The following is a 17,878-nucleotide window of genomic DNA, read 5'->3' on the forward strand; positions in this document are numbered from 1 at the left end:
CAGAACAGCTGGATTAATACTGAGATTACATTACACACACGGGTGGACTCTGCTCTAATTTTGTGACTTGTGAAGGCAGTTGGTTGTACTACATTACATTTAGAGATGTCAGAGTAAATGGGGGTGGAAAGAAATGCACACATCTCACTTTTCAGATTTTTGAAGCGTGTCGTAATGAGACAAGATTTGGAGAAGTTTAAGGGGTGAAAATGGTTTTGCAAGGCGCTATATTTGTTCTCCAGCTTGAGTTTCTTGTGGTTGGTATAACGTCAGAGCTAATTTAGCAAACTGCAGGTGTGGTAACGGAGGTTAGAATGGTGGGGATGGGTTGGGTGAGTAGAAAAGCCTGTTCTGATGATCTTGGTCATTTGTGTGTGTGTAGATTCATGGAAGATCTAGTGCCATGTTGTCTAAGTTGACTACCATAGTGTTTGTTGTATGATGTGGCTTCAGTCAGAAATCCAACCACATCAGCATAACCAGACATTAGCTCACACTAACAAAGCAGAACGCTGTGTCTAACAGTGTAGAACATACAGTTGGTCTTCAGTCAGTTTCTTGTACTTTCTTCCAGGAAAACTATTTAACTGCTGAACTGAAAAAGTCATCTCTACATTGTGCCTTTTCAGGTGGGTCGCTGAACATTTTGTGAAAGCCTGGTGTGAAAGGAACTTCTCCCTCCTGTCCCCTGAGCTTCAGCGAGCCTGTATAACTGCTGTAACAGACACAATGGTGAGTGGATTCCTCCCACAGTCATCTGCTGTGCTCGTTCCCAGCCCAAACATCACCAAGCAGAGCACTTGTGTATTTCAACAGGAAGGAAATAGCAACATGATCTAATCAGGGATGAGCTTTATTCAATTGTCTGTTATTAACATCTGGCTAATTTAGAACTTGGATGTGGATGGGGACAAATGAAGATTGATCCATGCTTGTAATTGGTAGCTAAGTCTTTATTCAGCGATTCAAGGCTGACCCACTGTGGTTCAGTCTTGGCAAGTGCTGATACTCAGAGCTGTATTAGAGCTCTTGGACAATGAGGGGATTCCCTTCACTGATCAACAGGGGGTTGAGGAGGATTATAATGTTTTCTTTATTTCTCAGTGTTGATTTCACTTTTCTATGTTGTTCCTAGAGAGTTTTTCTTTAGCTGATAGTTTTTCCCCAGACCGTACGGAATGCCGTGACATTGCTCTGTGGCACCGAGCAGCTGATTGGCAGCCTCCCGGAGGTGAAGTGGGCTCAGCATGTGAGGTCCATGGCCATAGAGCTCCAGGACGAGAGCCTGCACTTCATTGTCCAGAACCTCCCCAGGGTGATCCACACTCAGGCCTTCCAGGACCTCCGCAAGGTAAAGTATTCATGCGCACTGGTCAATGTTTTCACCACGCCAATATGTTAAAGTACATCCACAGCCTTCAATGTATTTGAATAGCATTAATGTTACAGACCAACACAGCCTCAGATTATTTTAAAGTGGAAGAAAAACAAAATGATTTTTACCACTCTTGACAAACCCATCCCCTGTGTGAATGCTTTGTACAACCACCTTGTGCTGCTGTTAAAGCTGCAGCTCTTCTAGGTTGTGTCTCTACCAGCTTTGAACATCAGTACAACCTCCTCTGCAAAATAGATTGGATGTAAAGCATCAATAGTAGTTCTTGCATGAAAGCTGCCCTGGGTGAACGCCTCCTGAAATATAAATCAATATGCTGGTTTTGTGGCTAACAGAAATTACTATGCTGAAACTAAATATTAGAAAACAGATGCAATATGGAAAAAGAGAGTCAAAAGTTTTACATTTAAGAAAAAGAATGCAAGTTTTTAGCCATTTTTTTTATACCCAAGATACCAAAATTATAATGAAAAAAATACTGTTCGCGTTTTATAATTTTCTTAACTGACAAAGCTATTCTATTCTTTCTGTCCGCAGTGAATCTGGCTAAACTATTAACATTAATGAATAAACTTTTATTATAGTAAGTGGTTAAGGAAGTTCACTTTCTCAAACCAGACTGGTATTTTTAAAAGGTTATGCTGTAAACAAAGGATACTTCACTAACCAAAAAAGTCTAAAACAAATGTTGATTACAAACACGTACTTCTCTTTTAGGCTTCATATTTGAATATTTCATCAGAAAAAATGTGATTCACTTTTAGGTTTTTTTGAATTGCACTTAAAGTGAACCATCAGATGCTTAAGGAGGATTTAGTGATGCTTTTGGAGATGACTACCATAAACATGCATGAATTAGAGAGATGGGTTAATAGAAACAAATTACCACTAAATGTCAATAAAACTAAATTGGTTCTGCTTGAATAAAAAATATGGAAGTAAATGTAAAAGTAAGAAATATAAAAGCTGAAAGATTTCATGAGTATAAATGTTTAGGTGTGACAATAGATCATAATATTAGTTGGAAATCACATGTAGCATATAAACAATGGAAATGATAAAGAAGTAAATCTGTTTTAGTTAAAGCGACGCGATGGAGTCTTTAATCTCAGAAGGAAATATAATCTTCTCAGTGTTAGAACAACCATGAAAACTTTGTGTTTCTATCTGTGGAGTCAAACTGTGGAATGTTCTCAGGCCCTGATCTTCAAAGATCTCAGATAAGAGGTGCTAAATTGCTTGTACAACAAAAAAAACATTGCTGGTGTAATAAGTGGGCGTGTTGCGTGCGAATTTTCAAAGATAGCGCGTCCAGTGGATAACAGGTGCAAAAGGGGGTGCAGACTGGCCTGTTTAAATGAGGAAATTACTACTGGGTGGCTGCTACTGCCCCCAGTGGCCAAGAGGAAAAGCGAAAAGTTTTTTAACATTTCTCATTGCTATTAACAGCAGCAGGTTTGTCATCGCAGACTGCACTGATGAGATGATTTCCCCTCTCTGTTCATTTGTGCAGGGCGCTTCTGATTATGTACTTGCACATGCAGAAGACCGAGTTTGAAGTTGTTCTGTGAGCAGATGCTTTATGTATGGGGTTCAGACGGATCCACTGAGGCTAAGACAACATTCTGCCTCACCTTTAATAAAAACATTGGGTTACGTGGTGCTGGTGGTGTAGGGATTAAGCGTGCGACCATGTGCTGAGGCTATAGTCTGTGATATGGCTGTCCCGGGTTCAAGTCCTAGACCCGGCAACCTTTGCCGAATGTCTCCCCCTCTCTTTGCCCTCTTTCCTGTCTACCTACTGTAGAAAAATGAAAAATAAAGCCCTCTAGTGCCGCAAAACCAATATAAAAAAAAACCATTGGATTACAGACTATTGCGCAGGAGGGCAGAGCTGCGTCAAGAGTAGCGCGCCCTTCACCATCGTAGCGCAATGGGGGCAGCTGGTCAGTGCTACCTCTAGGCTGACAACACCATAAGAGTGCCCACAGCTTGTTAACTGTGTTGCTCGACGTAACTCGCAACAAATTGGCCAATCAATATTTACAATATAAAAGACAAACATGTCTTTCAAATAATTTATTAAAGGTTTGCCGCCTTTTAATTCTTTTCAGAGACTCACCGTGTTCTTTTTTGTTTTTGAGAGTATATGTTTGAAGAGTTCAGAGTTTATCATAAACAGCCACAATATTTAAGCCTGGACATAATATCAGCAACATAAAAATAGATTGTTGTAGGAGTTGGCAATCTGTATGTTATAGCTTTGCTAATTTTAAAACCAACATCACTGTCCTGCAAACAAGCAAACCTCACTTTCCTGCAAAGAATTTAAATCGAATTTGTATATGTAAAAATAAAATGTTTGCCAATGATTTAGCAGAATTTGTTTTGCCAATATTTTAACGATATAAAACCTGTTTGATTGTTTAAATAGTTTTTGGTGACACAGAATAATGTTTCCTTATATAAACCCTCCCCTGGCATATGTTCACATTTAAACAACGTAATCAAACTGATCCAGCTCCAACTGCTCTGCAACGATGTCACTGTCAAGAATGCAGTGAGTTTTGTTTGGTGACAAGGTTAAAGGTCTTTTTCACCTCATGGAATAGATTGCCCTAAAATGGTGATTTTTCACCTGTTAAGAAGGGATTTTAGTGATCCAGTTTGCAGATGTAGGATTGAATCTGCCTTAATGATGTCTTTATTTCTTTCCTATTAATTATATTATCAACATCTCAGCACAGTGGGTCCTTTACATGACGAGCAATTACAATAAACAGGCTGTGTGCTCTTCATTAGCACCTTCCTCCACATGTTGGCGCTGTCTTCTACATGGACACAGCAAGACATATCTTCTTAAAGTCTGTAGTACAAGACTAATGGCTGTCCAGTCAACAGATTATCCCACCTGAGCTGTGGCTCCCATGTTACCATGGGACTTTTTGCTGCTTTTTTGATTAAACATGGCTTTTTCCTGTAGGTGTTCCCTTGTGCCACGCTCATTCCCTTTTACATGATGGTTTGAATTGTGCTTTGATGTTCAAAGTTTAAAACTGTGGGCTACTGTTTTATAATCCAACCCTGCTTTAAACTTCTCCACAACTTTATCCCTGACCTGTCTGCTGCGTTGCTTGGTCCTCATGAGGCTGTTTCTTCATCAGATGTTCTCTAACATAAAGTTTGTGGTGTTGACGTGACTAATCTCTACTTTTTCAAGGCACCTCTGTTTTCTTGGTGTGTTCGTCATTGATTTACAGAGGGAGGAGTTTACTAGAGAGCCGACATTGTTGAAGAAGCTGTGCTTGGCTGTGAGGGAGGGTGTAACCGTGGACAACTGCTGTGACCTTTTCACTGCTGTCCACTCTCTTTGTGAAGATAACTTTGACGGGGATTTTCACCTGAAGCATCAAAAACACCAGGAGGTAAACCAATCTACACTCTTGGTTGGATCGTTGTTAAAAAGAAAGTATACCCTCCCAGGTTTTATGGTTTTACATAACTATTAGGTTGTAAAATGATCTAAATACAACCCCAGAAGAGACGGTATACATGACACATTACATAGTTTCATAATTTAACTAAAACCAAGCCAAAATGTAGAAACTATTTCCATGTCCAGGTATTAGAAGCACGAGTGTATCTGATCTTGAAGTCATTATGAAAGTTTGTTTCATCCATTCTGTTGTTTAGGGTCACTGTTCTGTTGCATGACCAGTTTCAGGTTGATTCAATGACCTCATTCACACTCAGCACTACCATCCATCCTGAGTGAACTCCAAATGTCATTGTCTTCTCCTGGTTCCATAACTACCATTAGATCCTATTTACATGTCAACCAGTCAATGTCAGGAAACAGTCTTTTCTGTTCTGCGTCACAAACTACTGTTTTAAGTTTTCTGAACTCTACTGGGACTTTAACTGGAACTGTTTACTGTGGTCATTTGAGACTAAGATTGTGCTTTTCGGCTACAAATACTGCAGGTGGGTTTGCCATGAAGCAAAAGATGAATATGTCCAAAAGCACCTCATACTGACTGTTTAGTAAGGTGGAGGATCTGTTATGCTGTGGGCCTGCTTCTTTTCACAAGGCCCTAGGAACCTTTTTAGAGTGCCGGCAGTTTTTATGCTGCTGTAATAAGTGGTTTATTTGGAAGGAAGTTGGATTTGTGATCTTAGTTGTTTTATTTTAGTTTTTGTAACGTTCTTGAACTAAAATCCACATTAGGATGTTTGTTCTCAATAGCTACATCCCGAATGGCACAGTCTGGCAGCAAAAGGGATTATTATACATTATTTTATACTTTGGTGTTTTAACATTCAGTGACAACATGTAGCATCAGATTGAGATTACAGATTTAGTGTCTTTCAGGTACTCGGCTTTTAGCGAACCAATGTGAAGATAAGAGCTGAGCTTGTGAGATGGCTCCCATGACAAAGTGACCTGGCTGCACAAGTTACGGCAGATAACCTCTGTGAGCCGTGTACAGTAGAACAGGATGGATTAGGCTGAGTGACGCTGTGACGTACGCCTGCAGCCTCACTAATCTAGCCGTGTGTCTAATGCTGAAGGCAGTGTGCTGTTGGTGAGATGCATGACAACAAAAAGCAGTGGTAGCTCCTGTCTATCCTCCAGCTCGATCTTTATAACTAAGTGTGGAAACAAGAAGATGAACATCATCTCATGACATCACAGATTCTGTTTAAAGAGCTCAAGTGAATTCAGCCACTGAGGCGGCGGGGGAGGGAAGGAGTGGTAGAGAGAGAGGGAAGGGGAGGGGATTTGTTGCCATGGTGAAACATTCTTGAAGCAGCTGCTGATTCGCCCGTGCTGTAGCGCACCCCTTTCCATTCTTCTGCCTGTCTCCTCTGTATTACCGCCAGCCGTTCAGGCAGGAGATCGGCACACTACGCGGGCGGCTCTGGACCTTTCTGCTTCAGACCTCCTATGCGGTTCGCCATACGCAGGGATGGGAGACACTTTCACCCAAATACAAGGAGAGGATACTAGCAGGTAAAGACTAATTCTGTCTAAAATACTGTCTGTCTGGGGGTTAAAAGTGCTCTTGTGTATGTAAGATATATGCATGTTTTTTTTTTCTTGTCTCACACTGAAACAGTGGTTCTGCCTGGATAGAAATTTTCCAAAGCCCTCACTTGACCACTGCTTAGCTTATTACATTACAGTAGCCTGCTCGCCGTTAACCCATTTAATATCTAGCGGGAGCTTTTATGAGACATGATGGCAGTGTGTCTGCAGCTCCTTGTCTTATGAATGCACACCAACATGGTAAATGCACCAGATGCGCCATGCTTGTTTTCAACAGGATGAAGCTCAGCCTGCTGCTGTTGTGGCTCTGCATACATTTAAACGCTTTCCCAAATGCAGTAACTAACCTGCTTCATTAATGTTAATCTAATAATATTTGGAAATGGGCTGCATGAATAATTGATACGACTGGTATCCGTGTATGCCCCATATTCAGGAAACAGAACCTTTGTCTCTAATAAATATGGGGCTTTGCTTATAAGTTACAGATGGCACATAATTAACTTTATTTGTTTCCTTCTGTAAAATCAGCAAACGTGTGAATGACTTAATATTGGAAAAAGTTGTTTTCTTGGTAAAACTTATTGGTTCATTGGCTTCCCCCTCCCTTGTTTCTGACAGAGGCTATTGATAAAGGAGACAATCGAAGACTGGGTAAAAAGCCATTATTCACCAGCTCACAGGTAATGATCATTCATTTGTTAGTTGGTTATTTTTGGAACAGAAACTTTAAGCTTTTTTATATTTTTTATTTAGAAATGCACAAATCAGAGATTTACTAGATTTTTTTAAAGCTCAGATTGCTGATACCAATTTTTTCTTTAACAGCTATAAAAAAAAAAACTTTAAAAAAAACTAAAAAACACTTTTTTTCAGCTTTTTGCTCAAATAAAAAATGTGTTTCTTTAAAATAAAGTGTTTAATCTAAAATCAAATGAAGATTTTCTCAGCTCAAAGTTACAAAGCTATCTCTCTCACCATCACTGCATCAAATCTGCAGTAAAATGCTCCAGGTTGTGGGACCGAGGCATCTGTAGAAATTAAACTAAATAGAATTACCGCACATCTTATTTACTTTTTTTCTTGTTTTTGCACAGCTCAGTATGTAGAGGTGTGCCTTTACCCATGGGAGTTTTTTCTCCAGATTCTATCAAAAATAATACAAGCTGTTCTGCAGAATCTGCGTATTTCTGCTATATTGTTAAATTCTTTGTGCTTTTATTGCATCTATATAGGAGCCTTAAGCAGCCTTTCTGGTGCAAACAATCAGTTATTTCTTATTTTAGGAACCATGGCAACGCCCCATGGATGTGAGAGAGCAGTTGGTGTTACATAGCTCTGCAGTACCAAATATTTCAAAACAAACTCAAAATGATTACAGACATCACATTTAAACTGTATTTAGCTACATATTTTAGCATTTAGCATTGTTGGGATTATTACCTGTAAATATCAGTCTCTGAATGTATTCCTTGTAGAACAGGTAGACCCTTACATTCATTGTGAGATTTACAAAAGACTGCCAACATTTTGGATCAAACATGTTCCAAGGCAAATGGAATTGGACTCTTTACAAGGATAAAACAGAGAAACTTTGCTGTAATACATTCAGCTTCCTGTTATTTACTGAAGTCTCAAGCTCTGTGTAAGACTAGTAGCCTGAATAAGTAGTAGACTGATACTGTAAATAGCTCATCAAGTCATCTTTTACCATAACAACTTCCATACTGAGTGTTATTATTAGTGAAACAAGATAACACTTAGGAATGATGCATCCACTGACTGTTTTTATTTAAAAAAAAGCATTATTATTTTTCATCTAATTGATTAACGGTCAGAGCAGGAAAGTATTAAATAGCTTGGTTGTGGTTAGCAGCTGTTTTCTTGGTGCATGATTAATTTTTTGATTGCAAGAACCTTGCGAAGGCTGAAGATGTAACCCTGAAAGGCTGGTTTAGATCCATGTCGGTTGGTTCAGTATGTGACCGTTAGTAACCATATGTCACAAATGCCCCCATAGTAAAAGCAAAAAATATAACCTAAGCAATAAGCTCTCTCCAAACAGATTCATAGCATGTAACAGATATGCTATCCAGATTACTAAAACCTTAGAAATGAGTGGCTAAAAGCAGTCATGTCCCACAGTTCATGTAGAAAGTGGCTTCATGCAATCAAGTGGGTTTTAGTATACACTTTGTGCTGGGTGCCAAAATAGAAAGCTGAACAGACAACTCAGAGTAGATCTGAGAGATCACAGACCGCTCCAATGGGACAAGATGGTCTAATTGTATCCAGTTTCTCTTCACTGTTGTTTTTTCCCGGCTGATTGACCTAGTACCGTAATACAATTACATGACTCTTGTGTTTATTTTTATCCTGCAGTCAAAGGCTGCAAAATGCCCCACATCCCAGCCTGAGAGTTCTCCGGTTCACAGGACAAACAGGGTGTCTCAAAACAGAAATCCAGATCTCCGTAGTGCTGCGTCAGCCATGAAATCCGAAGGTCTGAGTGCAGCTACCAAACCAGGAGAAAGCCAGAACTCTAAAGCCAAGCACATGAAAAAACCCGGAGACAGGAATGTAGCAACAAAGGCAAAGGCCGCATCAGCTGGCACACCAGTTGTCAATGGCACAGCAGCTGCTGGGGAAAAGCGAGATGTGGCCAGTGCAAATGGCCCGAGAAGCTCCCATGGGCCTAAAGAGCAAGAAAAGAAGCCAAACCCAGGTGCAAGGCCTAAATCCTCTTCCCCAAGCTGCACACCTACAACCCAGGGGGCAGTATCAAAGAGCCAGAAGAGCTCTGCAGGAAAGACTGACAAGTCTGCTGGAGCTGTCACTACCCAAGCACATCCTGGTGCTTCGTCCACATCAGCCACTACCTCGCCAGAAAACTGTGCCAGCAGTCTGCACAATGACAGCCACTCCATTCCAGGTTTACGCTCTTTCATTGACTTCTTTACATTTCATCAGTATCACTAACATTCATTATCCTGTAGTGGCACCGAAACAGCCGAGCTAAAGAATCATCAAGTCAACTCCACAGATAAAACTAGCGGAAATTAGAAAGGAACAACTGTTTAATTAGTTGGATCAATACTGTGGGGGGTCTGGTACTCTACTGGTACTCAGCTATCTGTCTGTGGTGTCCAGTCCTGCCGGTACAAATACAGTCACCACTGTGGAAGGATGTTTATTTAGCTGTTTCCCTCAACCCCAAACTGTTTGGGCTAACAGCTGATCAATCTGGCTCAGTAGATGCATATGTCTAGTAAAACCCTAGAAACAAATGACTGGTATTATTCTGCATTGCACAGAGACCTCAAAACAGATCAATGTATAAAAATAGTTGCTGGGAGTTGTACCATCATCAGTACCTGTGTTTCACGCTTAAAATAACACTACAACATCTAACTGTGATCATTTTTGTTTTTGGAGCGAGATTTTTTGATGCAAACTCAGTTATAACAGTTGTTTGTAATGTGTTTGATGTCCTGTTTTATAGGTGCAAAGCCCAAACAACAGGCCAAAGGAGTTAACAAGTCCCCCCTGATAAAACAACCTCAGAGATCTGAGACAACAAAGACCAGCAGGTGAGATTTACTGGTTCAGCTTACTTTCATTTCATACCTGAAAGCAGTTTCATAGCCATGTCTTCTCAGGATATCAGAGTGTTTGGATAAATTATAGAGATAAACAATGATAACAGTTCTCAGATCTAGAGATTTTATTTTCTACTTTGTATTCATTGACTCTGGTTCAGGCTATTGGGTTCTTAATCGGGCTGGAGAAGAGTTGAATAAGATTTGATTATATTCAGCTATAAATACATATAATAAAAACAATTGAGTATAAAAATATTTTTTTTGTATATCGATAGATTTCTCAAGTGAGACTTCTAGCCTAAATGCTTTATCCTTCTGTTTCCTCTGTCCTTCCTTTCTTCCTCACTTCCCACCTATCCTTTCTTTTTTCTTTTCTACAATGTAACCTTTCCTTTTTTTCTTTCTTTCTTCTTTGTGTCCTCTCCTTTTATTTTGTTTCTTGTCTTTTCCTGTTTCCCTCTGTCCTTTCGTCCTTCCTGTCTGTCCTTCCTTCTGTTCCTTTGTTCTTCCTTTGTTGTGTCCTTGCATCCTTCCTTTTGTCCTTCTTCCTGTTCTTCCTTCCTTGTGTCCTACCTCTTTTCCTTATGTCTATCCATCTATCTATTTTTGCAGGTTCCATACATAAAGCCTAGTGCCTCTAGAAATATTTGCCATATATATTAATAGATTTTAAGATGAACATAAAGACTGAGAACTCGGGGAAAGTCTGGAGTTTTAACATTGAAAGATAGGAATCCTGAAAAAAACAATTGTCCTCCTGCTGGTAAAATATTATCCATGGTTATTAAACTATAGTTTCTTATTGTAGGCCGCAAGTAGATTATAGAAACATTCCTTAAACTATCAGTTGTTAAAATCAGAAATGAAACCTATCCAAGGCAGGTACGAACTGACACATGGTCGGTACAAATCATGCTCTGGCTCAAGCCTCCTTTATGTCCTCAGAAATATTTGGTAGGAACCGAGCGAAACTGTAGAGGTACAACATGACAATGGAGCAAAATGACCTAAATCAGTGATTAGTTTTTCTTTATGTTTTATGTGCATGTGTCATTGTTCAGGTCAAGCTGTTCTCAGGAGGAAAAAGGCAGCTGCGTAGTGTGCTCTGAAGGGCCTCTTGTCTTCTCGTCAAAGATGTTAAAGATATTTTCAAATTTGTTGTTTCAAATTTAGAACTGCTGGGAAGTCATTCAGAAAACGCTAATGGCTGCTTTGCCTGAAGATCGCTGAAAAGCTTGATTTTCTTTAAAAGGAAAGATCCTTCATGAGAATATCTGTTCTTCAGGCGGATGGATCTCAGATACAAAAACATTTTACACCATGCCATCGTTTTATTGATGAATAAATAGGCTGAGTTGTAGAAACAGTGTGTTGAAAATGTAGAACTTCACACCTTTTGAACCAAAGCTGAACCCGTCTTCCACAGCTTTAACTTTAAGTAATGCCTTATTACCTCATTATCTTTCATAACGTTATGGAGGGATTTTGGCCCATTTTTTTAAACCTCTGGTTTCAGTTAAATAAGCTTTGTAGGTCTAGGATAATATATACTTTTGTCTTGTCGCATGACCCAGTTTGGGCAGAGCCTAAGTGTTGGATAAAATAAGCCACATACAGTAATCCCTAGTCAGCTCAGTGACACTAAGGTTCCTTGGTCATGCAGCTGCTTAACAGATGCGAATAATCGACCTTCCACCACCATGCTTGACAGTTGATGTGATGTTTGTTCTGATATGCTGTGTTTAGTTTTCACCAAACCTGATGCTGTGCATTACAGCCAGACATCTCTACATCTCTAGAAGTGTTTGGGTTCATTCAGATGGATCTTTGCGAACCTACACTGTGCTGCAATATCTAGAGAGAACAGGCTTTAAACAATAGTCATAATATACTACATATAATAGTCAAACTTTACTTGTTTAAGTTTTTCTGGTTGTCCTGTCAGAAAGTAACATTTACCTTACAAGTGGACGGTTGTTAATTGTTTGATCATTGCAGTCTTTCTGAGCATTGACATGTCTCATCCTGGGAGAACTGCCAGCTTTCCTCAATGTTCTCCACTTCTAAGTAATCTGCACTGTTGAATAATGGACTCCAAATAGTTTGGAATGGCCTATTGTTTACAGATTTATAGTCAGCTTAACAGATGTTTCTCTTACCCAGCACACATCAGTAGCGCCACATCGTGGCATGTCTTTTGATGCCAGTCAGATTACGCCTTAAATCACATAGGAAGCGTCACGCAGAGATATGCAAGACAGATCTGCGGGGTTCAGCCAAATACAGTTATCCGTTTATGTCAGGAGGTGGCATAGTCATTCAAAATAAACTTAAATTACTTTGGGGTTTATTATGCTTCGATAAAATAGAGTTGTATTTTTTGGTGTGCATCTGACCTCACCGCTGTGCCCTTAAGATCCTCAATAAGGCATTCATCTCAGCGTTCCTTGTACCCTGTTTAGTGTCACTATTAGCAGCACCAGAACTTAACAAGCAGAGGCAGCATTTACAAAAAAAAAAGTGCAGGACATTGTGGTGACTAGGGTTGGGTAAAAATATTGATTCATAAATGCATTGCAATATATTTTTTCCTAATTCAATATCGATTCAGAAAATCCTCTGAATCAGTTACACCTGGCCCTCCTCACCAGTTGGTGGCTGTAATGCACCAAATAGCTGCTTGCCAACCGCCAATAAACCCAAGAAGAAAAACAAAATTGGCTTCCCTAACGACCGAAGTAGGCTACAGCAACATAAAGCCATTTGGCTCTGCAGGCTGCTCTTAAAATCCCTGCTGTTGCACAACTTCTGGGCAGAGTGAGGCTCATATCCACGTTTTTTCACTGTAACACCCTGGCCAGCCAAGCACTCAAGAATAAACAGAAGTTGCTGGAACTCCCATGGCATAAACTAATAATTGATGTAGCATCACATTGGAACAGTGTGTTTAGCATGCTGAAGAGATTTTTAGAGCAGCAACTAGCTGCACTACCTGCCCCTGACGTTTGGAGGGGGGACAAAGATCTGTGAACTTACAGGGACAGACGTAACCTGCTGCACAGGCTCTGAAGCCACTAAAGAAAGCCACCTTGGTGATGTCTCAGGAAGACACCCCAACTCTGTCTCTCATTGAACCACTGAGAACAAGACTTCTGCAGGAGATGTAAACAGCCTCTGATGGTGAAGGAGATGTACAGGATCTCCATAAAATATATTAATGTTCATCATCCTGACATTGTATGGCCAGTTTTATTCATAGTTTATTTCTTTTTACTACACACTATCATGTTTCATAAAAATGTCATGATCATACATAAGATGTATTGTAATGTTAATTTTATTTTTATTTGAAGGTACATAGACTTGAAGGGTGAACTCTCCATAGCTTCAGCTCTAGGCCCACGCTTTAAGGCCCTACCTTTTCTATCTGATGAGCATGAGTAAATCTTTGGCTCATTTTCATTATTATTCTGCTTCTAGAACAACCCCCATAATGCATTTAAAACTAACTGCTTAACCATTAAATTATAAAGCTATTCTTTACAAATGATGATCCATTAACTTTAAAAATGTTAATATATACAATAAAGTAATGTATACGATGGATGTTTACATGAGGAGAAAAATAAATAAATCAGAAAATTATGAGCGGGTACTTTAAAGAATTATTTGAGTACTTCTACTTATAACTAAATCAATATCAAGTATTGATATCAATATCGAATTGACTCAGTGTTGAATTGTCAGGTTCTTAACGATACCCAGCCCTAGTGGTCACACATCAAAACGCAAACTTTGGGAAACCTGGAGAAAATCAGTTTTTATTTTTTAGAATTTCACACATGCTATTTTCTAAAGCAAGTTTTGCGTGGGTACAACTGTGTGCAACCTCAGCGTTGGGCCCATCAGTATGTAGTCTGGTTTTGTTCTGGAAGCCACTTAAAGAGTAGAGGAAGACCTCTGTCTCCTGCAGTTCGGCCATTGTTAGTTGGAGAGTCACGGCACTCGGATATTAGTTTGGTTCCTTTTCCAAATCGTGTCTTTTTTCACAGGTCATTTTAGGTAATTAATGACACGTTGCTGTATGTCATGTGTTCTAATACTCTATAAACCTTTAAATTTTGACATGTTAAAAACACAAACTTCCATGTTTTTATTGGGATTTATGTGCTAGACAGCACCAAAATGGAATCGGAACAACACAAAGTAGAATTAGAAGGACGTAGACTTTATTTCCGAATTCGGTAACTTCTGAAATTAGTTGGTTGTATTTATTACATTTAGGGCTATTAGAGTGAGTAGGGCTCAAATATCGTTGCATGCTCTGCTTTACAGCCTTTTATTTGTAAAAACAAAATTTGAAAACCAGGTGTCATTTTCCTCCCCACACAATATGATGCACTAGTTTTTGTTGGGCCTGATAAATGCATTGACGTTTATAGTTGTAATGTGACAAAATGTAAAAAATGTTGAAGGCTATGAATAGCTTTGCAATCCAACAAATTGTAAGGTCTCCTTGTGGTTATTTTTTATCATATTTGTAAGAGCCAGGTTCAAATAAATAATTAGCTCATGTCTCAGGGGGTTTCCCCTTGATTAAATACTGGAAGGGAAAACCAACACGGTCGCCACCCAGTGGTAATAAATATTCATTCCTAATTTACTTTCTCTCCAGCTGATCTCGTAAATAAAAGAAGAGCTGGAGTGAAAGTATTTAAATCTAAACCTAATGTGTTTTCATAATGTGTTTCACTATTTCACCAGCCCAACCAATAAATCTAGAGTGAAAGATGCAGCTACAACCAAGACTGGCCCAGCAGAGAAGTCTGCAGCAGCGACAAAACTAGACACCAAGGGAAAAGGCACGTCGGAGCATCATGGTGAGTTGTTCAGGCCCTCCCTAATTTAGCTGTCTATCAAAATGGTCCAAAACTGAATTAACGTTTTGGGTATATTATCTTCCTTGGTTTAGTCTCCAAGCTTGGAACCTTTATGAAAAAGCAAGCCTCTCCCAGGAAAGAAGATGGCAAAGAAGGCCTGAAATCTTCAGCCACCAATAAAGCTACCAGTGATACAAAAAGGAAGACCACAAAACCTGTTTCAGCGAATGGAGTCTCGATTAAGTCTAATGCCAAAACAGCCCAACCCTCCTCAGCTACCAAGTCTGGATTAAAGCCAAGAAGTGCCCCTGAATCATCAGCTGACAAAGTTTTACCAAAAATCTCCAAAACATCCACTGCTGCTCCCTCTAAAACATCAGAAGATAGAAACATTAGGACGGTGAATGGTCAAACAGACTATAAAACTGAGCCAAGTCCAACTGAAGACTCCAGTGATGCTGGGAAGCATCAAGATATTGTGAAATTTGTGTCTTCTGCGGCACAAAGTAATCATCCAACAGGGCATGGTGGAGGGGAGTCCCTACCTTCAGAAGCAAGCTCTGATCACATTCTTCAGAAGGCTGAAACAGAGTCAGAAATCCAAACAAGTCCCCAGGATGAGACGAGTGTTACACCTACACCTAACAACGTCCATCATGTCCACTTTGCTGAGGCAGATGCTTGTGAACAGATGGACAAAAGTAAAATGAAGCCATTCCAAGCTGGTGCAATCACTACTAACATAAATGGTGAACAAAAGCGTGAGGTTAGACCGCTGAATTCCCCAAAAGACACCGAACGCCCAGCTGGAACCCCTTGCAACATGGGAAGTACCGACACCCCCATTGAGGACTCCTGGAGTGGAATCAATCATCAAATCAGCCCCGAATCTGAGAGCGTCAGCACGCACACCACTTCTTCTGACGACATCAAGCCCCGCTCTGAGGACTACGACGCAGGAGGATCGCAAGATGATGACTGCTCCAACGACAGGGGAGTGTCCAAGTGCGGGACCATGCGCTGTCCTGATTTCTTGGGTCGCAGTAGCAGTGACACAAGCACCCCAGAAGAGTTAAAAATGTATGAAGGTGGGGCTGGCCTGAGGGTAGAGGTGCGTTTGCGTGGCAAAGAGGCTGAGACCACCAGCGAAGAGGAGGGAGTCAGACAACGTCCACGTTCTTGGTTGCAAAGAGAGGAGGTTCCAGCAGAGCAGAAGCACATGGAGGTCGATACCAATGAGAGTGTAAAAAGTGTGGCCAACTATTCTGAGGATGAAGAAGATGATGATGAGGAGGATGAAGATGATCAGGAAACAGAAGATGAGAGGTCAGAAGTTGAAGTGATTCCAGGTAATGATTCACTGCCAACAACAGAACCCTCACCACTCTTTCAGGGCATCGTTAACCTGGCTTTTGATGATGACTGTCCAGACCAGGAGAACGACCAGCCTGACTACCAGTCCACCTCCAACTTCCGCCGGTCAGTGCTGCTTTCTGTTGACGAGTGTGAGGAGCTGGGCTCAGAGGAAGGAGGCGTCCAAACTCCACCTCAGCGAACAGACGAAGCTTTGACACCCTGCGATGTTTTCGAGTGTGACTCCACTACATGTCCTTCAAGTAACAAACAGAACAATCTGCCACTCCATCCTGAAATCACAACTTTGAAGCTAAATAAAGACAAAGTAGAGGATCAGGAAGATAAGTCTGTATTTTTCACAGAGATTCAGGAAGCAACCCAAGAAGAGAGCAATCATATCCTATTGGATAAAGTTCAGGACTCTGACACCAGAGAACTGCCTCCCCAGGAGCGCCCATCCCACCTGGATCTGCGGCACACTGAACAGTACAATGGAGGGATAAACAAGGGTCTCCCCAATCCCTCAGAGAGCAAGAAAGCAGATTTACATCTAGACTTAAATGAACCCCAGCTGACAGGGGGCTCTTCTGTGCAAGCTGCACAATCTCCAGCAGGTAATGTATAATCCACGGCCCTATCTTAGACCCCAAATCCAGACCATCGAATTTCCGCAATCACAAAATTTATCCTCGCAAGATTCATTCTCCTTTGCTCTGATTCCCAGACCTTCTTTCAGCATGTACCTTATCTGGTTTTGAAAAATAGGATATAAATTAGCTTAATAGTTGAGTAAATACTTCAAACTCCAAATCATATTTTCATTCAAAGCTCAAATCTTGCCTTCATCCTGATCCATCCCTTGTAGAACCACATCAATGTCCGTTTAAAACTGGGAATTGGTGTCATAAAAGCAATTAACCAAATCTGTTCAGTTTAAAACAGCTGAACTACCTTTAGTCAAGAGGATTTAGGCATTGGTGAAGGACTGAAACTTATCAGGACTGATACAATTGCATTTGTTTAAAAAAGACAAGGCCTGTGACATAGATCAATCAATGCACTTTGATGTACATAAAGATAAATTATTTCCATCCTTCCTGTTACACAGTCGAAGAGTCTGGCTTTTAAAGCCATGTTTGTCGTAGCTTATGGTGCTACCTACAGCATTTTGGAATCGGCATATCATTACCAATTGAATTCAGACTTTGCTGTTTTGTTCATGCCACTGTGACCTCATAAACTGCATTGGCTATGAACCAGTGTAGCTACATCCCCCCTTTGCCATCAGTCCATCAGTTCATATCAAGTCAACAAAACAGAGATTTTATGGTAAGGAAAACTGCTACTGAAATAAAAACAGTACATATTTGCCTTATTCCTTTAAAACAATTAAAGATAGTCAGTATAGTTCATGTTCAACAGTCCAATATGGAAATAATAACTAAAGTCAGTCATATTCTTATTATAAATTAGAAGCTATACAAATGTGTACTTAAAATCTACGTTTCATCTGAATCACATGGTCTACACTAGCATTGTGACAACGTTCTACTTAACTCACCAATAATGATGTTCAGGTTTATTTTTTATTGTT

At 40.2% G+C, this 17,878-nt stretch overlaps 1 protein-coding gene across 4 annotated transcripts in view; it reads left to right on the top strand.

The window, feature by feature from the left end:
* The window catches only part of btbd8 (BTB domain containing 8), a 34,997-nt gene that overhangs the window by 13,655 nt on the left and 3,464 nt on the right, over positions 1-17,878 (top strand). For all 4 annotated transcript variants that reach the window (XM_047374362.1, XM_047374364.1, XM_047374363.1 and 1 more), the window contains exons 10-18: positions 630-732; positions 1,169-1,351; positions 4,657-4,821; positions 6,281-6,410; positions 7,068-7,129; positions 8,829-9,378; positions 9,949-10,036; positions 14,813-14,928; positions 15,021-16,898. In XM_047374362.1, coding sequence (XP_047230318.1) covers positions 630-732; positions 1,169-1,351; positions 4,657-4,821; positions 6,281-6,410; positions 7,068-7,129; positions 8,829-9,378; positions 9,949-10,036; positions 14,813-14,928; positions 15,021-16,898 — 3,275 coding nt within the window. The remainder of the gene's footprint in view (positions 1-629; positions 733-1,168; positions 1,352-4,656; positions 4,822-6,280; positions 6,411-7,067; positions 7,130-8,828; positions 9,379-9,948; positions 10,037-14,812; positions 14,929-15,020; positions 16,899-17,878) is intronic.

This window comes from Girardinichthys multiradiatus, chromosome 9 (assembly GCF_021462225.1).
Source record: "Girardinichthys multiradiatus isolate DD_20200921_A chromosome 9, DD_fGirMul_XY1, whole genome shotgun sequence".
Lineage (NCBI taxonomy): Eukaryota > Metazoa > Chordata > Actinopteri > Cyprinodontiformes > Goodeidae > Girardinichthys > Girardinichthys multiradiatus.